Source organism: Acanthaster planci, unplaced genomic scaffold, assembly GCF_054643075.1.
Source record: "Acanthaster planci isolate LZ-2023a unplaced genomic scaffold, COTS_SCS Contig3, whole genome shotgun sequence".
Lineage (NCBI taxonomy): Eukaryota > Metazoa > Echinodermata > Asteroidea > Valvatida > Acanthasteridae > Acanthaster > Acanthaster planci.
In genome coordinates, this window is record NW_028257627.1 from 410,001 (window position 1) to 426,086 (window position 16,086).

Here is a 16,086-nt window from a genome sequence, read left to right on the forward strand (position 1 = left end):
CTTTTCAACTTTCCCTCACGGTATTTAGTCTTGGATGGAGTTTACCACCCGCCTTTGGGCTGCGCCACAAAACAACCCGACTCCCAGAAGCCCTGGTCGCCGGCCGGACGGCGTCTGCAGGGGCCTGATACCCGCCACGGGACGGAGGGGGCCTCGATCAGAAGGACCTTGGCGCCGCTGCGACCGCCGGACCGGACTTCCCTATGCCACAGTTCCCGTGGGCCCGCCGGGGGCCCTGGACTCGGCGCTGTGCTCTTCCGGCTTCGCTCGCCGCTACTGGGGGAATCCTGCTTGGTTTTTTTCCCTCCCCTTAGTGATATGCTTAAATCCAGCGGGTTCTCTCGCCCGACCTGAGTTCGATGGGTTCGCGATAGGCCTTGGCCTCTCTCTCTCTCGCCTCTCGGGGGCCCGGCCGGCGCCTCGGCTGCTGCCAGGAAAGGGGCCCACCTCCGCGGCCCGTCCGCGCGGGCTCTCTTCTCTCTCACTCTCTCTCTCTCTCGGCGCTGGGCGCCCGCTCCCTCTCCGGCGGTCCACTCGGAAATCTGCCACGGGGCTGGCGGCACTCGGTCCCCGCTGGCGGTGCCAGGCCTCCTTTTTTTCTCTTGGCCTGCCCTGCCTGCCTGCATGGCCTCCTTCCGGCGCGCTCCCTCAAGGCCGCCCGTGTCTTTCTTGTTCGGCTCGGGGGACGACCGGCGCTCGTGGGTGTGCCGGATACTCAGCGCTGACCTGCCACACCACGGCGGACTCCCCCAGGGAGCGATCCGGCCCTCAGCGCGGAGACTGCGCCCGGCTGGTGCCCCTTCGCCTGCCCGCAGATTTCCCATATCATCCTCCCCGGAGAGCGGGGGACCCGCGCCGAATCCTCTCAGTGTCTTGGTACTCCCATTGCTGCCGCCTGCAGCCAGTGTCCTCGCGGGGGCCTCGGGCCCCCCGGCTGCCGGCCGGCGCTCTCGCGCCGCGGCCCCTCCCGGCCGTGGCAATTGCCCAGCTCAATGCAACCCTCAGGCGGACGAGGTCCGGGCCGCGGGGGGCCCGGGCCGCCATGTGCGTTCGAAATGCCGATGATCACTGCGTTCTGCCATTCACACTGATTCTCGCAGCTGGCTGCGTTCCTCATCGGGGCACGAGCCGAGTGATCCACTGCCGAGAATTGTCTTTTGTTTGGGGGGTTGGCTCTGTCCATCACATCTCGATAACTGCGCCGGTGGCCCGGTCGAGGAGCATCCAGCTCTTTTTGGAATCCGAAAAAAAAAAAAACCACCGGCAGGAGCCGGCCGAGCGGGGACCTGTCCCCTCTCACGCGGCGGCTCCCTTCCCCAAGGGGGGCCGCCCCGACCGCGTCTCACCAATCCCCCGGTCCATTCGAGGCCGAGCTTCGGCGTCCCGGGGCCCCAGCGAGCGCCAGGAGTCCTGCGCCCACTCGGCTCGGGCTACAGTGCACCCTGGCGTGGGCCACTCCCGCCTACACCCGGAAGACAGCACGGTGGCCGGCCCTCACCGCCTCAGCTGTCGGAAGGGGCCGGTCGGGCACGCTCTCTCTGCTCGGTAATGATCCTTCCGCAGGTTCACCTACGGAAACCTTGTTACGACTTTTACTTCCTCTAAATGATCAAGTTCGATCGTCTTTGGGCGCAAAAGCGAGGCGCCGGGGGCCCCGCCGCGGCCCGTCCGAGGATCTCACTAAACCATTCAATCGGTAGTAGCGACAGGCGGTGTGTACAAAGGGCAGGGACGTAATCAACGCGAGCTGATGACTCACGCTTACTGGGAATTCCTCGTTTGAGGGAGACAATTGCAACTCCCTATCCCAAGCACGAATGAGGTTCAACAGATTGCCAAGACCTTCCAGCCAAGGGCGACTACCCGCTGATAATTTCAGTGTAGCGTGCGTGCGGCCCCGAGCATCTAAGGGCATCACAGACCTGTTATGGCCCAATCTTGCGTGGCTGAACGCCACTTGTTCCTCTAAGAAGTCAGCCTCCGGCGCTGCTGCCGGCGCGTCTATTCAGCAAGCCAGAGTCTCGTTCGTTATCGGAATTAACCAGACAGATCACTCCACCAACTAAGAACGGTCATGCCCCACCACCCACACAATCAAGAAAGAGCTCTGATTCTGTCAATCCTCACCGTGTCCGGGCCGGGTGAGTTTCCCCGTGTTGAGTCAAATTAAGCCGCAAGCTCCACTCCTGGTGGTGCCCTTCTGTCAATTCCTTTAAGTTTCAGCTTTGCAACCATACTTCCCCCGGAACCCAAAGACTTTGGTTTCCCGCCGACTGCCCGCTGCGTCATTGGAGTAACGCCGGCGGATTGCCAGTCGGCATCGTTTATGGTCACTACTTCACCGTGTCGGGATTGGTTAATTTGCGCGCCTGCTGCCTTCCTTGGATTTGACAGACATTCGAAGGATCTGTTGCCGGTGCGAGGACCGTGCGATCGGCCAGGTTATCCAGAGTTCACCAACGGAGCTGGGACGGGCCCGGGTTGGTCTTGTTCCTACTAAGAGCACGCCTACCGCAAGGTCGGCGCTTGCTGGCATGTTTTAGCTCTAGAAATACCGCAGCTATCCGTGTAGGGGGATGCGCTCGAACCATAACTGATTTAATGAGCCATCGGCAGTTTCGCTTGGTAAAGCTTTTACTTAAACATGCATGGCTTAATCTTTGAGACAATCTTTGACTACTGGCAGGATCAACCAGGTAGCCCCTCGGGGCCGGGGCCCGCCAACTCGGGCCCTCAAGACTGCTCGGCAGCGCCGCGGCTGCCGGGCCGCAGTGCTGGAGTCCTGCGCCTCTCTGCTCTCGCTCACCTCCCGGCCTCCGCTCCCTCTGGCCTGCCGACGGTCCCTCGCCCTCTCCGGCCCGGGCAGCACTTCCTCTCATTCCACGGGCGCGCGGGCGGCCGCTGGAATGCCGCCCGCCGGCCCGGTGCGCCGGCTTCCTCTCGCCTCGATCCAGGAGGGGGCACTCGGATCCGTCTGGGAGGTCCCCTGCCTGCTGCCAGGCTGCGGCTCGGAGCGACCGTGGGGCGCCGCCTGCCGCCTGCTCGGCGGGCGGCGGGCGGCGGGGTCGCGTGTGGCTCCGTCCGGGGGGGGCCCGCTGCCGGCTCTCCGGGCTCGGCACGCCACCGCACGACGTCAGTGCGCCTTGGGCGGCTGGGACCCGGCGGAGCTCTAATACGGCCCGCCACAGGGCGGGCCGGTCCCTCTGGAAGCTGCAGGGCCAATCCAGACGTCCCAAATATTGCTGCTCGGGGCAGCGGAGAGCCCGCCGCTCTCCGAGGGGCCCTGCTCCCCTCTCCCTCTATCTACCGCTCGCTCTTCCGCAGCGGGCCGGGCTGCTGCTCCATCCCCTCCTTAAGGCTTCCGGCCACGCACCACCGCTCTTCCGGCCCGGGGTCCGGCCGAACTGCACCCCCGGGAACGGCCTTTCCGACACCTCTAGGCAAGGCCAGGCCAGCCAGCCGACGCTCTTCTTGGCATGAAGGGTCGACCGGCCGCGCAGAAAACGCCGTTGACGGAGCGCCCGGAGGGCCTCCTGGCGGGACGGCAAGCCGCCACTTTCGTCGAGCCGCTCCGGAGCGGGGCTTGTCAGTCCCCGAGGGAAATCGCTCCTGAGGCTTGGGCTCGACCGTGTAGGAATAGCCGTTTTGTATGGACAATATATGGCTGTACTGATTTCTGGCAGCTGGAGCTGAGCTCGAGACCACCCTTCCCCCTATAAATAGGCAAACCAGGGAGTGGGGGTTAAGGTCCAAAATGCTCTCATTGAAATACGCACGTTTTGGGCCCAACCTGTCCCGGCGCAAAGCCCTCTCAGAGACCTTGGGTGGGCCAGCGAGCCGATGGACGGCAGGCTGTAGGCGCCCGGCCCGCTTTCCGCGGGCAACCCCGGACATCCGAACTTCTTGGACCAGGGTTTCCGAGGAAGGCGATTCACCGCACCGCACCACCCTCCCCGCCGGCATGGAGCCGTTTTTGCCCGGGGAAGCATGTCGGAAATGCACGGCTTTAGGGGGACGGCGTGCGGCTGCAGTGGGTTTTTCTTTCCCCAGGACGGAAATTTGCCGCGCCACACCACCAGTCCCCGCCGCTCCGGAGCCAGGCTTGTCCAGACCCCAGGGGGAATCGCTCCAGAGCCCTGGGCTCCACTGTGTGGGAATGGCCGTACCGTATGGACAATATAAGGCTGTACTGATTACGAGAGACGCTCTCGAGAGCCGGGGTGCCTCGACGACGCGTTCGCAGGTGGGGACGAGTCAGTTTTTGCGCCCGAGTCGGGTTGAAACCGGAGATCCGACCTTTGGCGGACCACGAAGTCCGAGCAAGAAATCTTCAGCGGGCGCCCACACAACGCTGCCCGTCTGGCACCCACGTCGGGACCGGCGCCGCCCGCTGCAAGACTCTGTCCCCGGGCCGGAGGCCCCGGTCCCTCCCCGCACGAGGCCCGTCGCACGACGGCATTGGGACCGACTTGGCAACTCGCCACCCCGGCGCTATTCCCCCAGAGCCCTCCTACGGGGTGTACTGCCAACCCTGGATTTCAAGTCTGTTCAGGGCGGCCCCCTCAGACTCCCGTCCCAGCCGCTGGGTGAGCGGGGGTTCTATCCACCGTCAGTCCCGGCGGGCCCTCCTCCGGCTGCGCCCGCTCCTCCTCCGCCGCCGGTCCGGCACCACCTCCGGCCCTCCGTGCAACGGGGCCCTCCCACCGCCAGTCCTTCGGGTCCACTCCCCCCCCCAGGGCCGCCGGGCGAGCGCCAGTTCACTCCGCCGTCAGTCCCGGCGGGCCCTCCTCCGGCTCCGCCCGCTCCTTCTCCGCCGCCGGTCCTCCCCGGTCTCCTCCTCCTCCTCGGGTCCGGCCCGCCCGAGGGCCACTGGGTGCCGGCTGGCCTCCCGCGCTCGACCTCCTCCCCCCCGCTGCTGGACCCCACCGCCCCGCCTCCCTGCCACCCTATCCCTATGAGCTCAAGACCACCCCCCCTATAAATAGGCGAACCAGGGAGTGGGGATTAAGGTCGGAAATGCTCTCATTGAAATACACACGTTTTTGTTCCAACTGCTCCCGGGGCAAAGCCCTCTCAGAGGCCTTGGGTGGGCCAGCGAGCTGATTGACGGCAAGCTGGAGACGCCCAGCCCGCTCGGCTGCAGGAAACCCCGGACATCCGAACCTCTCAGGCGAAGTTTTCAGAGGATGGCAATTCACTGCTTGGCGCTCGATTGTGTCGGAAATGCACGGCTTTAAAGGGTTTATGTTATGTGTTTTTTATTTTTCAATTGATAAAGTGTTTCTACCTGAACAATTGTTTGCTCATTTTACCTTGGCTGCACCGCCTTGATATCAATACAAAATTAAAAACTTGTTTGAGGGGTGACCAACACGCCGCGCCTGTCTCCTCGTTAACATAAGAATATGTGACGTAAACTCCGGAGATCGGCATACTTTCCCGGTAATACGTGGCAGCTTGATCAGCAGCGTCACACGCACTTCTTGTAAAGTTTCTTGAGAATTTCGCCGCACTCCTTCACGAAAATAACGTATTTTGTTCAGAATGCAACCGACCTGTGTTGTTGCTGGTTGCAGCAACACTACCAAAGATGATTTTACTCTGCATCGTTTTCCATCTGACCCAAAATTTCGACAAATTTGGACAGCGAAAGTGAAGCTGACCCGAGCCAAGTGGTCGGACCAAACGAGCACTCACTGATCTGCTCCGCACACTTTGAGCCTTCTTGTTTTGATCGAAACGCCAACAATCAATAACATCAGTTTGAGATTAAGTTCAAAGCATATGCTTCGTCTTGATGCTGTACCCGCAATATTTCTAACAAGCAAGAAAAGCGAGCCGGTACTGGAAGAGAAGAGGAAGGGTGCTTTGGCAAAACGCGAGCGACTCTGAGTAAGTTTTATCGTTTCTCACTAGCCATGCATTCACGTTAGTTTCATAATCGCATGGTGCGTGTAATCGTTTGTACACGTTTCGTTATGCAAAGTATACTTCATGTACAGTATATGTGCGTGTACGTGGGGTGGGTGCGTACACGTGGCTACCGGGTGGGTGCGTGCGTGTACATGTATAATGAACGACATCGTGGGCTTACACTATAGAGTTACAAATCTTACACGTACGTGTACACGGATACATGTACATGTACATCATGCCTTGTAGTTGTACCTGTACACACGTACTTCACGAATGACAACTATTCGCACTGTCCATGCTGGCGACTGCCCAAAATTCAATTTTATTAGCCTACTTTAATATTTGTACATCTTGATAGGCTAATGACGGGGCAGGGTTGAAATCGGTTAACACTTTCTTGTTGACATTAATATGGTCACTCACTAATATGCAAGGTGCAGTTCTTTTTCAATCAGCATAAGCTTTACTGATCGTGACATTCATGTGTGTGCCATGAAGCTCAGAAGCAACAATATTATTAGCCGTAAGGTTTCTGCCCCTGATTTTGTTTCTTCTGCCTTTCAATATGTTTTTCACTATATAAGCACAACTGTGGTAGTTTAAAAATGACACTGTTGTTTTACTGAACTATTTCTCCTATTCATTTTAACAAGGATTAATTTCATTTAATTTGTTTTCTTTCATTGGAAACTGCTATCAGGTTATGGAGGCTGTGCTTCCACGGAAACAAGCCAGAAGAGACAGCAACCAGGTCGGAAAGGTGGGAGATAGAACCTTGTGCATAGAAAGTGTGCCAGACCCAGAGTGTACTGCGGGTGCTAGTAGCATGATTCCAGCTGTGTCGGTAAGTCCATCACAATCACTTGCTCCCTTCAACTATTGTTGAACATTCAAGAGGAACAAATGGGTATTGTTCTTTCAATTTTTCTCTCTGGAAATATTTTTAAAATAACTTTCATTTTGTTCTTTTACATGTACAGAGTGTGGATGCTGCTTGTCAGACTGATCCAGTGAAAATTCTTTGTTGTGATATACGTAAGTATCAAAATGCATTTGAAATGTCTATTTTTGTTATCATATTGATTTATAAATGGCATTTTTCTTCTTATTCTGTTTTCTTGCTCTCGTCATAGTTCATGTTAAACAACAAATTTATATAATTTTTTTCGGATAGATACCGATGCCGAAATACAAGCTATTCCCGAAGTCAGCGAAACTGGAATACAATGCAAGCTGCTTGATGATTCAGAGGTCGAGGAGGTACAAGACAATGAAGTTGAAGAATTAGAAGAGGAAGAGTTAGAAGAGGAACAAGAGCGTGATGATTCCTCCGACTATGAACCATCCTCATCATCATCTTCGCCATCATCTTCATAACCTTCTCGCACCCAGTCATTCAAAAAGTAAGTACGATAGATGCAGTATATGAAACGAGAATTTATTTTATAAGGTTACAACAGAAACAAAGCGAAATGTTTTTTAAACTACTTTTCATTCCTACACTCACCGTGGTATCACCTTGGTTTACCCAAATGCCATTGATCTTTTGTAAACAGAAGGGGGAGAAGTCCACGGACCGTTCCAACATCACCGGATGTTCTTCCTCAAGATCATCCAAAGTACACTGTGTTCGAGGGGGAGCTCTTCAAACTTTTCAGGAAGTGTTTCAAGTGCGGTTCACGGAAGATTAGTCTGATGAAACGAACTGCGGGGACTTTCGTTTCTGTTTTTCAGCGATGAGGGGCCTGCAAGTCTAAGGAGACGACCTTGGGTGCCCCAGCCATGGCTGGGTGCAACACCTGCAGGAAATCTGCTACTCTCTGCAGCTGTCCTGTTTGCTGGTGCCAGCCCATCAAAGGTTCTCCGCATGTTGACCAGTATGGGGGCAGCTTGTATTTTGCTGCGCACTTTTTTCTCCCACCAGAAGAGACACCTCTTGCCATCAGTTGAAGCGGTGTGGACACAACACATCACCGAAGTAAAGCTTCGTTTGAAAGCTGATAATCAAGCGCTAGTCATCGGCGGGGATGGACGGGCAGATAGTCCAGGCCACTCCGCTAAACATGGGAGCTACACTGGAACTGAACTCCACACCAACAAGATTGTTGATATTCAGCTTGTACAGGTGAGTCTTTGTTTCTAAAGAAAGGTAGAGTTGATGTACATGCGATGGTTTTCGATAAATGGTTCTGGACAATTTGTACAAGCAAAAGGACGCATTCATTTCACTAATTTTATTCTGTATATAAAGTCAATTTGAAAGTTGCTTATTTCAATTTGCTGCTGTCGCTGCGCCTTGATTGATAGCCTCAGATTGACTGTTTGTTACTAACATTTAGCACATTTCTTTGTTGTGTATTAATTTGTCAGTGCAAAGAAGTCAAGAGTAGCTACCACATGGAGCTGGAGGGCTTCAAAAGGACAATGGCAACCCTACGTGAAGCTGACCTCACTGTCTGCAAGCTCGTCACTGACTGTCATCGGTCTTTGGCCAAATATGTGGGGGAACATGAGCTAACAGTTCTGCACATGTATGACGTCTGGCATATAGCAAAAGGTACCGGTAGTTGAAGATATAGATTTAAAGTTATATCCCAAAATCAATATTTGTTTTTATGACCTTCAAGACCATTTGTCGAGACTACAGACTTTCAACTGAGTTCTTGAGAAATACATAGGAAAATAGTTATGGCAAGAAATTATTTGAAAGGCCCAAAGTATCTTTGCATTATCTCAGATATAATTTTTTAATGGAACAATTACTTTCCTTTTTGCAAAAAAGTGATTTCACTTGGCAAACAAAACGTAGGCCTTAACATGCTGAAGTTTAATTTGTATCATTTTTTTTTCATGAAGGGATCACGAAGACGGTCGATAAGTTAGCAAAGAGGAAAGGGTTTGAGGGTGTGGCCGAATGGTGTGCCTCTTCCACCACTGATACAGAGGAGGATCTCCGGGAGGCCAAGTGGGCCTCTTTATGTAACCACATCGTTGGAGTACACCGAGGGCACTCTGCTCTATATACTAAGTGTGACCATGGCCAACTTGGGAGGCGAAAGAAGAAATAGTCGAAGCCAGGTATCAAAAAAGAATTTACATTCAGGCTTTCCCTTATGGTTCTTTAATATAGGAGTCATGAAGATTAATTGAGACAAAATGATATTAACAAATCACGCTCGTGGCTTTAAAGGGACAGAGGAAACTACCCAGCTGTACCAAATCCTGGAGGGTACCTCATTGCTGAAAGACATTGGGAAAATGTCTTCCGCAGCGTAGACGTCCTCCCTGGACAGCTTCCACAACCTCATAAACCAATTTGCTCCCAAGATGAAGGCCTACTCATATGATGGTATGACTTGCAGGTGAGAAGATTTAAGGTGTTACTTCAGTTTTGAAATTGACTCTTATCTTATTTACTTAGTCTGAATGTTTTTGAGCATTCTGCCTCTCCTGGAAATTTATCCAGCTGGACCAATCTTTTTGCCATCCCTTTAATTACTTTCAATATGGCCAATCCACATTTACTTCTATAAATTTTTCGAGTTCTAGGCAGAAATGGACCCCTACACGGTTGAAATCGGCTTTATTGTCAAACATTTAAGAAATTTGCATTATGAATAAAAAAGTGATCCGTGTATTCAACCCAGAAAATAGCCTGAAGAGTTTTGTGCTCAGGAAATTAAAAAAAAAGTGAGGGAAAAATATAAAAGTTATGTGGTGTTGACCAAGCATTCAGGCGCACGGACTCCTGAAATTCGCAAGGAATCGCAGTTACCGGCTTCCATATAGGACTCTTCTGGGATCTCGGGGTTCCCGGCCCACCACACTTCCTCCCTGCCCATCCATTTAACTCTAAAAAGAGTTCAAGCGACCATGCAAGGGAGGAAACGAGACAAGCCCCTAAGCCCTGGCCGCCGAGTCGGCCATACGTCTCGAACCTGTACTAAGGCGCTCACCTGGACTTCGCGGACAGTCCCAGCAGAAGAGCTTATCCCGTGGGCTAAGGTACTGTTGGTATTTGGCGGGGGTGAATTAGACTCTCTTATAGCTACTGACTGACAGCAAGCTTTGGGAAAATAAAAGTCACCGGCGGGATTCGAACCCACGGTCTGACGATCTGATAACCACGAGCTTAACCGTTTGGCAATTTCAGAGAATTGCTTCGGGTCGTTCATATTTACGTAGATAACAAAAACATTAATAACCAAATTATACCGCACAGAATTTTGCTCAGCAAAGACGGAGCAATCAAAACGCTACAATAGTGCACCATGTAGCAAAAATGCACAATTGGCCTACACACAAATCTCACTGGCAGCTTTTCCTTGATAAATTTAAATTAATGCGCGCGCATCAATATGGTAAAGTCCCCGGACTGCACGTCCGTCCGGACACGTCTCAACTCTTAAAGGTTGCACTACACCAAAATGCGCGCCCATAGTTGTGCTCTGCCCAATTCAAGGAGAATTCTTCGCCAAACTGAGGCGCTGAAAAAGTACCCCTATAGTTTATTTGAAAAAGAGGAGATTGTGTGGCCCAAAAAATTGTGGGATTGTGGAAGAATGGCCAAACTGAGGCGCTGAAAAAGTACCCCTATAGTTTATTTGAAAAAGAGGAGATTGTGTGGCCCAAAAAAATTGTGGGATTGTGGAAGAATGGCCCAGAATGAACTCTCCACATTCAAGGGCTCCCATCCCAGGGCCAAGCACAGCAAAATGCTACTGACAAATTGTTCCAAGAGACTGAAAAGGTGGAGGGATTTCATTTGAAAAATGACTGCTGGTGACAGACTTCGGACCTTTCATTTTTTTAGGTTGGGGAGAGTTTGTTTTTGGTGGATAATAAGAAATTTCATTGGTTAAGTAACCTAAAAAATTAAAAATCAATAGAAAGCTGAATGACCCAAGAACACTCTGTGTTTTGTTTGTATTTTTTTTTCAAGTTGCCCCGAGGGAGGTTTAAGAGGCCCGAAGGACTTTAGTTGCCGGCGCCTGGGATGCAAATGTGGTCGATTTTACCTTGTCTTCGAATAGGCTTCCTTTAGTTCAGTGCACGCATAGAAAGCAGTGAAAAATCAGAGCGAAATAGCGCCGCCTGTTGACTCTCGGAGAAGGTTTGTCTCCGTTTTTTCACCGGAAATTCAAGATTATGGCCAGTATATCACTTTTCTTTTCAATTGTATGGGTTTTAGTCACAATTTGTTTTTATTTGCCTTTTCCCAAATATATATCAAAAACAGTAAAACTGTTCGCCCAGCTCTCATTGTCTTTCCAAACAGGCCCGTAATTTCGGGCTTTTTGTGAAATAACCCAAACTGGAAATTCTGGATTCATAAAAATATTTCTGTGATCCCTCCTGATGATGACATGTTTTATTGTAAAAATCCCTGGGATCACAAAACATAAATGAATTTGCACGCAGAAATATAACCATTTCGCGGAATGCAACCTTAATGGTATGGTGTAGGCCATTTTATCTAGGGGTGGGAGTGAATCGGGAACACCAACAGTTCTGATAAATAGGACTAAAATGTTCAGTTGTTAGGTGGATCTGATACATGGTTTAGTTATTCAGATACTTTGCCCTGTGATGCGAGCCTCGTTACTTGAAAAGTGAGCACTGTTCCTGTCATTTTTATAACATATTTGTAATATGTTGACTTGAGTTGTCGTATTTTCAGTTGTGTCAAATGTTGATCAAAACTGTCCCTTTCTCTAACCCAATCACCAACACTCACGCTATCCTAACCCTAACGTCAAAAATATTCCTCACCCTACTGTCCCTAACCCTAACCACAAACCTATATATCCCTAAAAGTAAATCTGCCCAGAGCCCCAATCCTAACCCTTACCCTACCAATACCCCTACCCCTAACCCTATCCCTAACCCTAACTCTAACCCTATTCCTAACCCTACCCGTAACCCTATTTGTAACCCCAACCCTATCTCTAACCCCAACCCTATTATCCTAACCCTTGCCCTAACCCTAACCACAAACCTATATATCCCTAAACCTATCCACAAACCTATATATCGCTAACCCTAACCACAACCCCAATCCTAACCCTTACAATACCCCTACCCCTAACCCTAACCCTGACCTAACCCCAACCCTATTATCCTAACCCTAACCGTAACCACGAACCTATATATCGCTAACCCTCACCACAACCCCAATCCTAACCATTACCCTAACCCTTACTCTAACCCTGACCCTGGTCTTATCTGTAACCCCAACCCTATCCCTAACCCCAACCCTATTATCCTAACCCTAGCCTTAACTCTAACCACAAACCTATATATCGCTAACCCTAACCACAACCCAAATCCCAACCCTTACCCTAACCCTAACTTCAACCCTACCCCTAACCCTATCTTTAACCCCAACCCTATCCCTAACCCCAACCCTATTATCCTAACACTAGCCCTAACCCTAACCAGAAACCTATATATCGCTAACCCTAACCGCAACCCCAATCCTAACCCTTACAATACCCCTACCCCTAACCCTAACCATATCTGTAACCCCATTCCTGTCCCTAACCCCAACCCTATTATCCTAACCCTAGCCCTAACCCTAACCCTAACCACAAACCTATATATCGCTAGCCCTAACAACAACCCCAATCCTAACCCTTACCCTAACCCTAACTTTAACCCTACCCTTAACCCTACCTGTAACCCCAACCCTATCCCTAACCCTAACCCTATTATCCTAACAATAGCCCTAACCCTAACCACAAACCTATTTGTCGCTAACCCTAACCACAACCCCAATTGCAACCCTAACCCTAACCCTAACTTTAACCCTACCCCTAACCCTGTCTGTAACCCCAACCCTATCCCTAACCACAACCCTATTATCCTAACCCTAGCCATAACCCTAACCAAAAACCTATATATCGTTAACCCTAACCACAACCCAAATCCTAACCCTTACAATACCCCTACCCCTAATCCCTACCCTAACCCCAATCTTAACTTTAACCCTTACCCCTAACCCTATCTGTAACCCCAACCCTATTAATCTGACCCTAGCTCTAACCCTAACCACAAACCTATATATCGCTAACCCTAACCACAACCCCAATCCTGACCCTTACAATACCCCTACCCCTAACCCTATCCCTAACCCTATCTGTAACCCCAACCCTTTCCCTAACCCCAACCCTATTACCCTAACCCTAGCCCTAACCCTAACCGCAAACCTATATATCGCTAAAACTCACGACAACCCCAATCCTAACCCTACCCCCAACCCTTACTCTAACCCTAACTGTGGCCCTACTGTAACCCTAACCCTATTCCCAACCCCAACCCTCTTATCCTAACCCTAGCCCTAACCCTAACCACAAACCTGTATATCGCTAACCCTAACCACAACCCCAATCCTAACCCTTACCCTAACCCTAGCCCCTACTCTAATCCTACCCCTAACCCTATCTGTAACCTCAACCCTATCCCTAACCCCAACACTATTATCCTAACCCTAACCCTAACCACAAACCTATATATCGCTAACCCTCACCACAACCCCAATCCTAACCCTTACCCTAACCCTAACCCTTACTCTAACCCTAACCCTGGCCCTATCTGTAACCCCAATCCTGTCCCTAACCCCAACCCTATTATCCTAACCCTAACCACAAACTTATATATCGCTAACCCTAACCACAACCCCAATCCAAACCCTTACCCTAACCCTAACTTTAACCCTACCCCTAACCCTATCTGTAACCCCAAAGCTATCCATAACCCCAACCCTATTATCCTAACCGTAGCCCTAACCCTAACCACAAACCTATATATCGCTAACCCTAACCACAACCCCAATTGCAACCCTAACCGTAACCCTAACTTTAACCCTACCCCTAACCCTATCTGTAAACCCAACCCTGTCCCTAACCCCAACCCTATTACCCTAACCCTAGCCCTAACCCTAACCGCAAACCTAGATATCGCTAAACCTCACGACAACCCCAATCCTAACCCTACCCCCAACCCTTACTCTAACCCTAACTGGGGCCCTACTGTAACCCTAACCCTATTCCCAACCCTCTTATCCTAACCCTACCCATAACCCTAACCACAAACCTGTCTATCGCTAACCCTAACCACAACCCCAATCCTAACCCTTACCCTAACCCTAGCCCTTACTCTAATCTTACCCCTAACCCTATCTGTAACCTCAACCCTGTCCCTAACCCCAACCCTATTATCCTAACCCTAACCACAAACTTATATATCACTAACCCTAACCACAACCCCAATCCAAACCCTTACCCTAACCCTAGCTTTAACCCTACCCCAAACCCTATCTGTAACCCCAACCCTATCCCTAACCCCAACCCTATTATCCTAACCCTACCCCTAACCCGAACCACAAACCTATAAATTGTTAACCCTAACCACAACCCAAATCCTAACCCGGACAATACCCCTACCCCTATCCCTTACCTTAACCCTAATCCTAACTTTAACCGTACCCCTATCCCTATCTGTAACCCCAACCCTAACCCCAACCCTATCAATCTAACCTTAGCACTAACCCTAACCACAAACCTATATATCGCTAACCCTAACCACAACCACAATCCAAACCCTTCCCCTAACCCTAACCCTAACATTAACCCTATTACCCTAACCCTATCTGTAACCCCAACCCTATCCCTAACCCCAACCCTATTATCCTAACCCTACCCCTAACCCGAACCACAAACCTATATATCGCTAAACCTCACGACAACCCCAATCCTAACCCTACCCCCAACCCTTACTCTAACCCTAACTGTGGCCCTACTGTAACCCTAACCCTATTCCCAACCCCAACCCTCTTATCCTAACCCTAGCCCTAACCCTAACCACAACCCAAATCCTAACCCTGACAATACCCCTACCCATATCCCTTACCCTAACCCTAATCCTAACTTTAACCGTACCCCTATCCCTATCTGTAACTCCAACCCTATCCCTAACCCCAACCCTATTATCCTAACCTTAGCCCTAACCCTAAAGACAAACCTATATATCGCTAACCCTAACCACAACCCAAATCCAAACCCTAACCCTTACTTCAACCCTAACCCTAACCCTATCTGTAACCCCATTACTGTCCCTAACCCGAACCCTATTATCCTAACCCTAGCCCTAACCCTAACCACAAATCTATATATCGCTAACCCTCACAACAACCCCAATCCTAACCCTTACCCTAACCCTAACGCTTACTCTAACCCTAACCCTGGCCCTATCTGTAACCCGAACCCTATCCCTAACCCCAACCCTATTATCCTAACCCTAGCCCTAACCCTAGCCACAAACCTATATATCGCTAACCCTAACCACAAACCCAATCCTAACCCTAACAATAACTTTAACCCTGGCCCTAACCCTATCTGTAACCCCTACTCTATCCCTAACCCCAACCCTATTATCCCAACCCTAGCCCTAACCCTAACCACAAACCTATATATCGCTAACCCTCACCACAACCCCAATCCTAACCCTTACCCTAACCCTAACCCTTACTCTAACCCTAACCCTGGCCCTATCCGTAACCCGAACCCTATCCCTAACCCCAACCCTATTATCTTAACCCTAGCCCTAACCCTAACCACAAACCTATATATCGTTAATCCTAACCACAACCCAAATCCTAACCCTGACAATACCCCTATCCCTTACCCTAACCCTAACCCTATCGTTAACCCTACCCCTAACCCTATCTGTAACCCCAACCCTATCCCTAACCCCAACCCTATTATCCTAACCCTAGCCCTAACCCTAACCACAAACCTATATATCGCTAACGCTAACCACAACCCCAATCCTTATCCTTACCTTAACCCTAACTTTAACCCTAACCCTATCTGTAACCCCAACCCTATCCCTAACCCCAACCCTATTATCCTAACCCTAGCCCTAACCCTAACCACAATTCTATATATCGTTAACCCTAACCACAAACCCAATCCTAACCCTTCCAATACCACTACCCCTTACCCTATCCCTAACCCTATCTGTAACCCCAACCCTGTCTCTAGCCCCAACCCTATTACCCTAACCCTAGCCCTAACCACAAACCTATATATCGCTAAACCTCACCACAACCCCAATCCTAACCCTTACCCTAACCCTAACCCTAACTTTAACCCTACCCCTAACCCTATC

At 50.7% G+C, this 16,086-nt stretch overlaps 1 protein-coding gene, 1 non-coding gene and 2 pseudogenes across 2 annotated transcripts; 1 reads left to right on the forward strand and 3 right to left on the reverse strand.

Annotated features, from left to right (window-relative positions):
• The window catches only part of LOC147795595 (large subunit ribosomal RNA), a 2,742-nt pseudogene extending 2,383 nt beyond the window's left edge, over window positions 1-359 (reverse strand).
• A 636-nt stretch (window positions 360-995) lies between these two features.
• LOC147795596 (5.8S ribosomal RNA) lies at window positions 996-1,152 on the reverse strand. The gene has a single exon (XR_015423737.1). It is a non-coding gene; the product is annotated as a 5.8S ribosomal RNA (ribosomal RNA).
• Window positions 1,153-1,546: 394 nt separating this feature from the next.
• Window positions 1,547-2,699, reverse strand: LOC147795597 (small subunit ribosomal RNA; annotated as a pseudogene).
• Window positions 2,700-3,987: 1,288 nt separating this feature from the next.
• Window positions 3,988-8,984, forward strand: LOC147795598 (uncharacterized). The gene is made up of 7 exons (XM_087131591.1): window positions 3,988-4,030; window positions 4,504-4,848; window positions 6,617-6,676; window positions 7,091-7,214; window positions 7,651-8,041; window positions 8,287-8,473; window positions 8,773-8,984. The coding sequence occupies exons 1-7, from the start codon at window positions 3,988-3,990 to the stop codon at window positions 8,982-8,984; spliced, it is 1,362 nt and encodes a 453-aa protein (XP_086987717.1).
• The last annotated feature ends 7,102 nt before the right edge of the window (window positions 8,985-16,086 follow it).

Bases quoted from the DNA above. Each gene is read 5' to 3' on its own strand.
- LOC147795598 (XM_087131591.1), top strand. From the start codon at position 3,988: ATGTCGGAAATGCACGGCTTTAGGGGGACGGCGTGCGGCTGCA. The intron at 4,849-6,616 runs GTCCGGCCCGCC...AACTGCTATCAG, and splicing joins GGTCTCCTCCTCCTCCTCGG to GTTATGGAGGCTGTGCTTCC. The intron at 6,677-7,090 runs GTGGGAGATAGA...TTTTTCGGATAG, and splicing joins ACAGCAACCAGGTCGGAAAG to ATACCGATGCCGAAATACAA.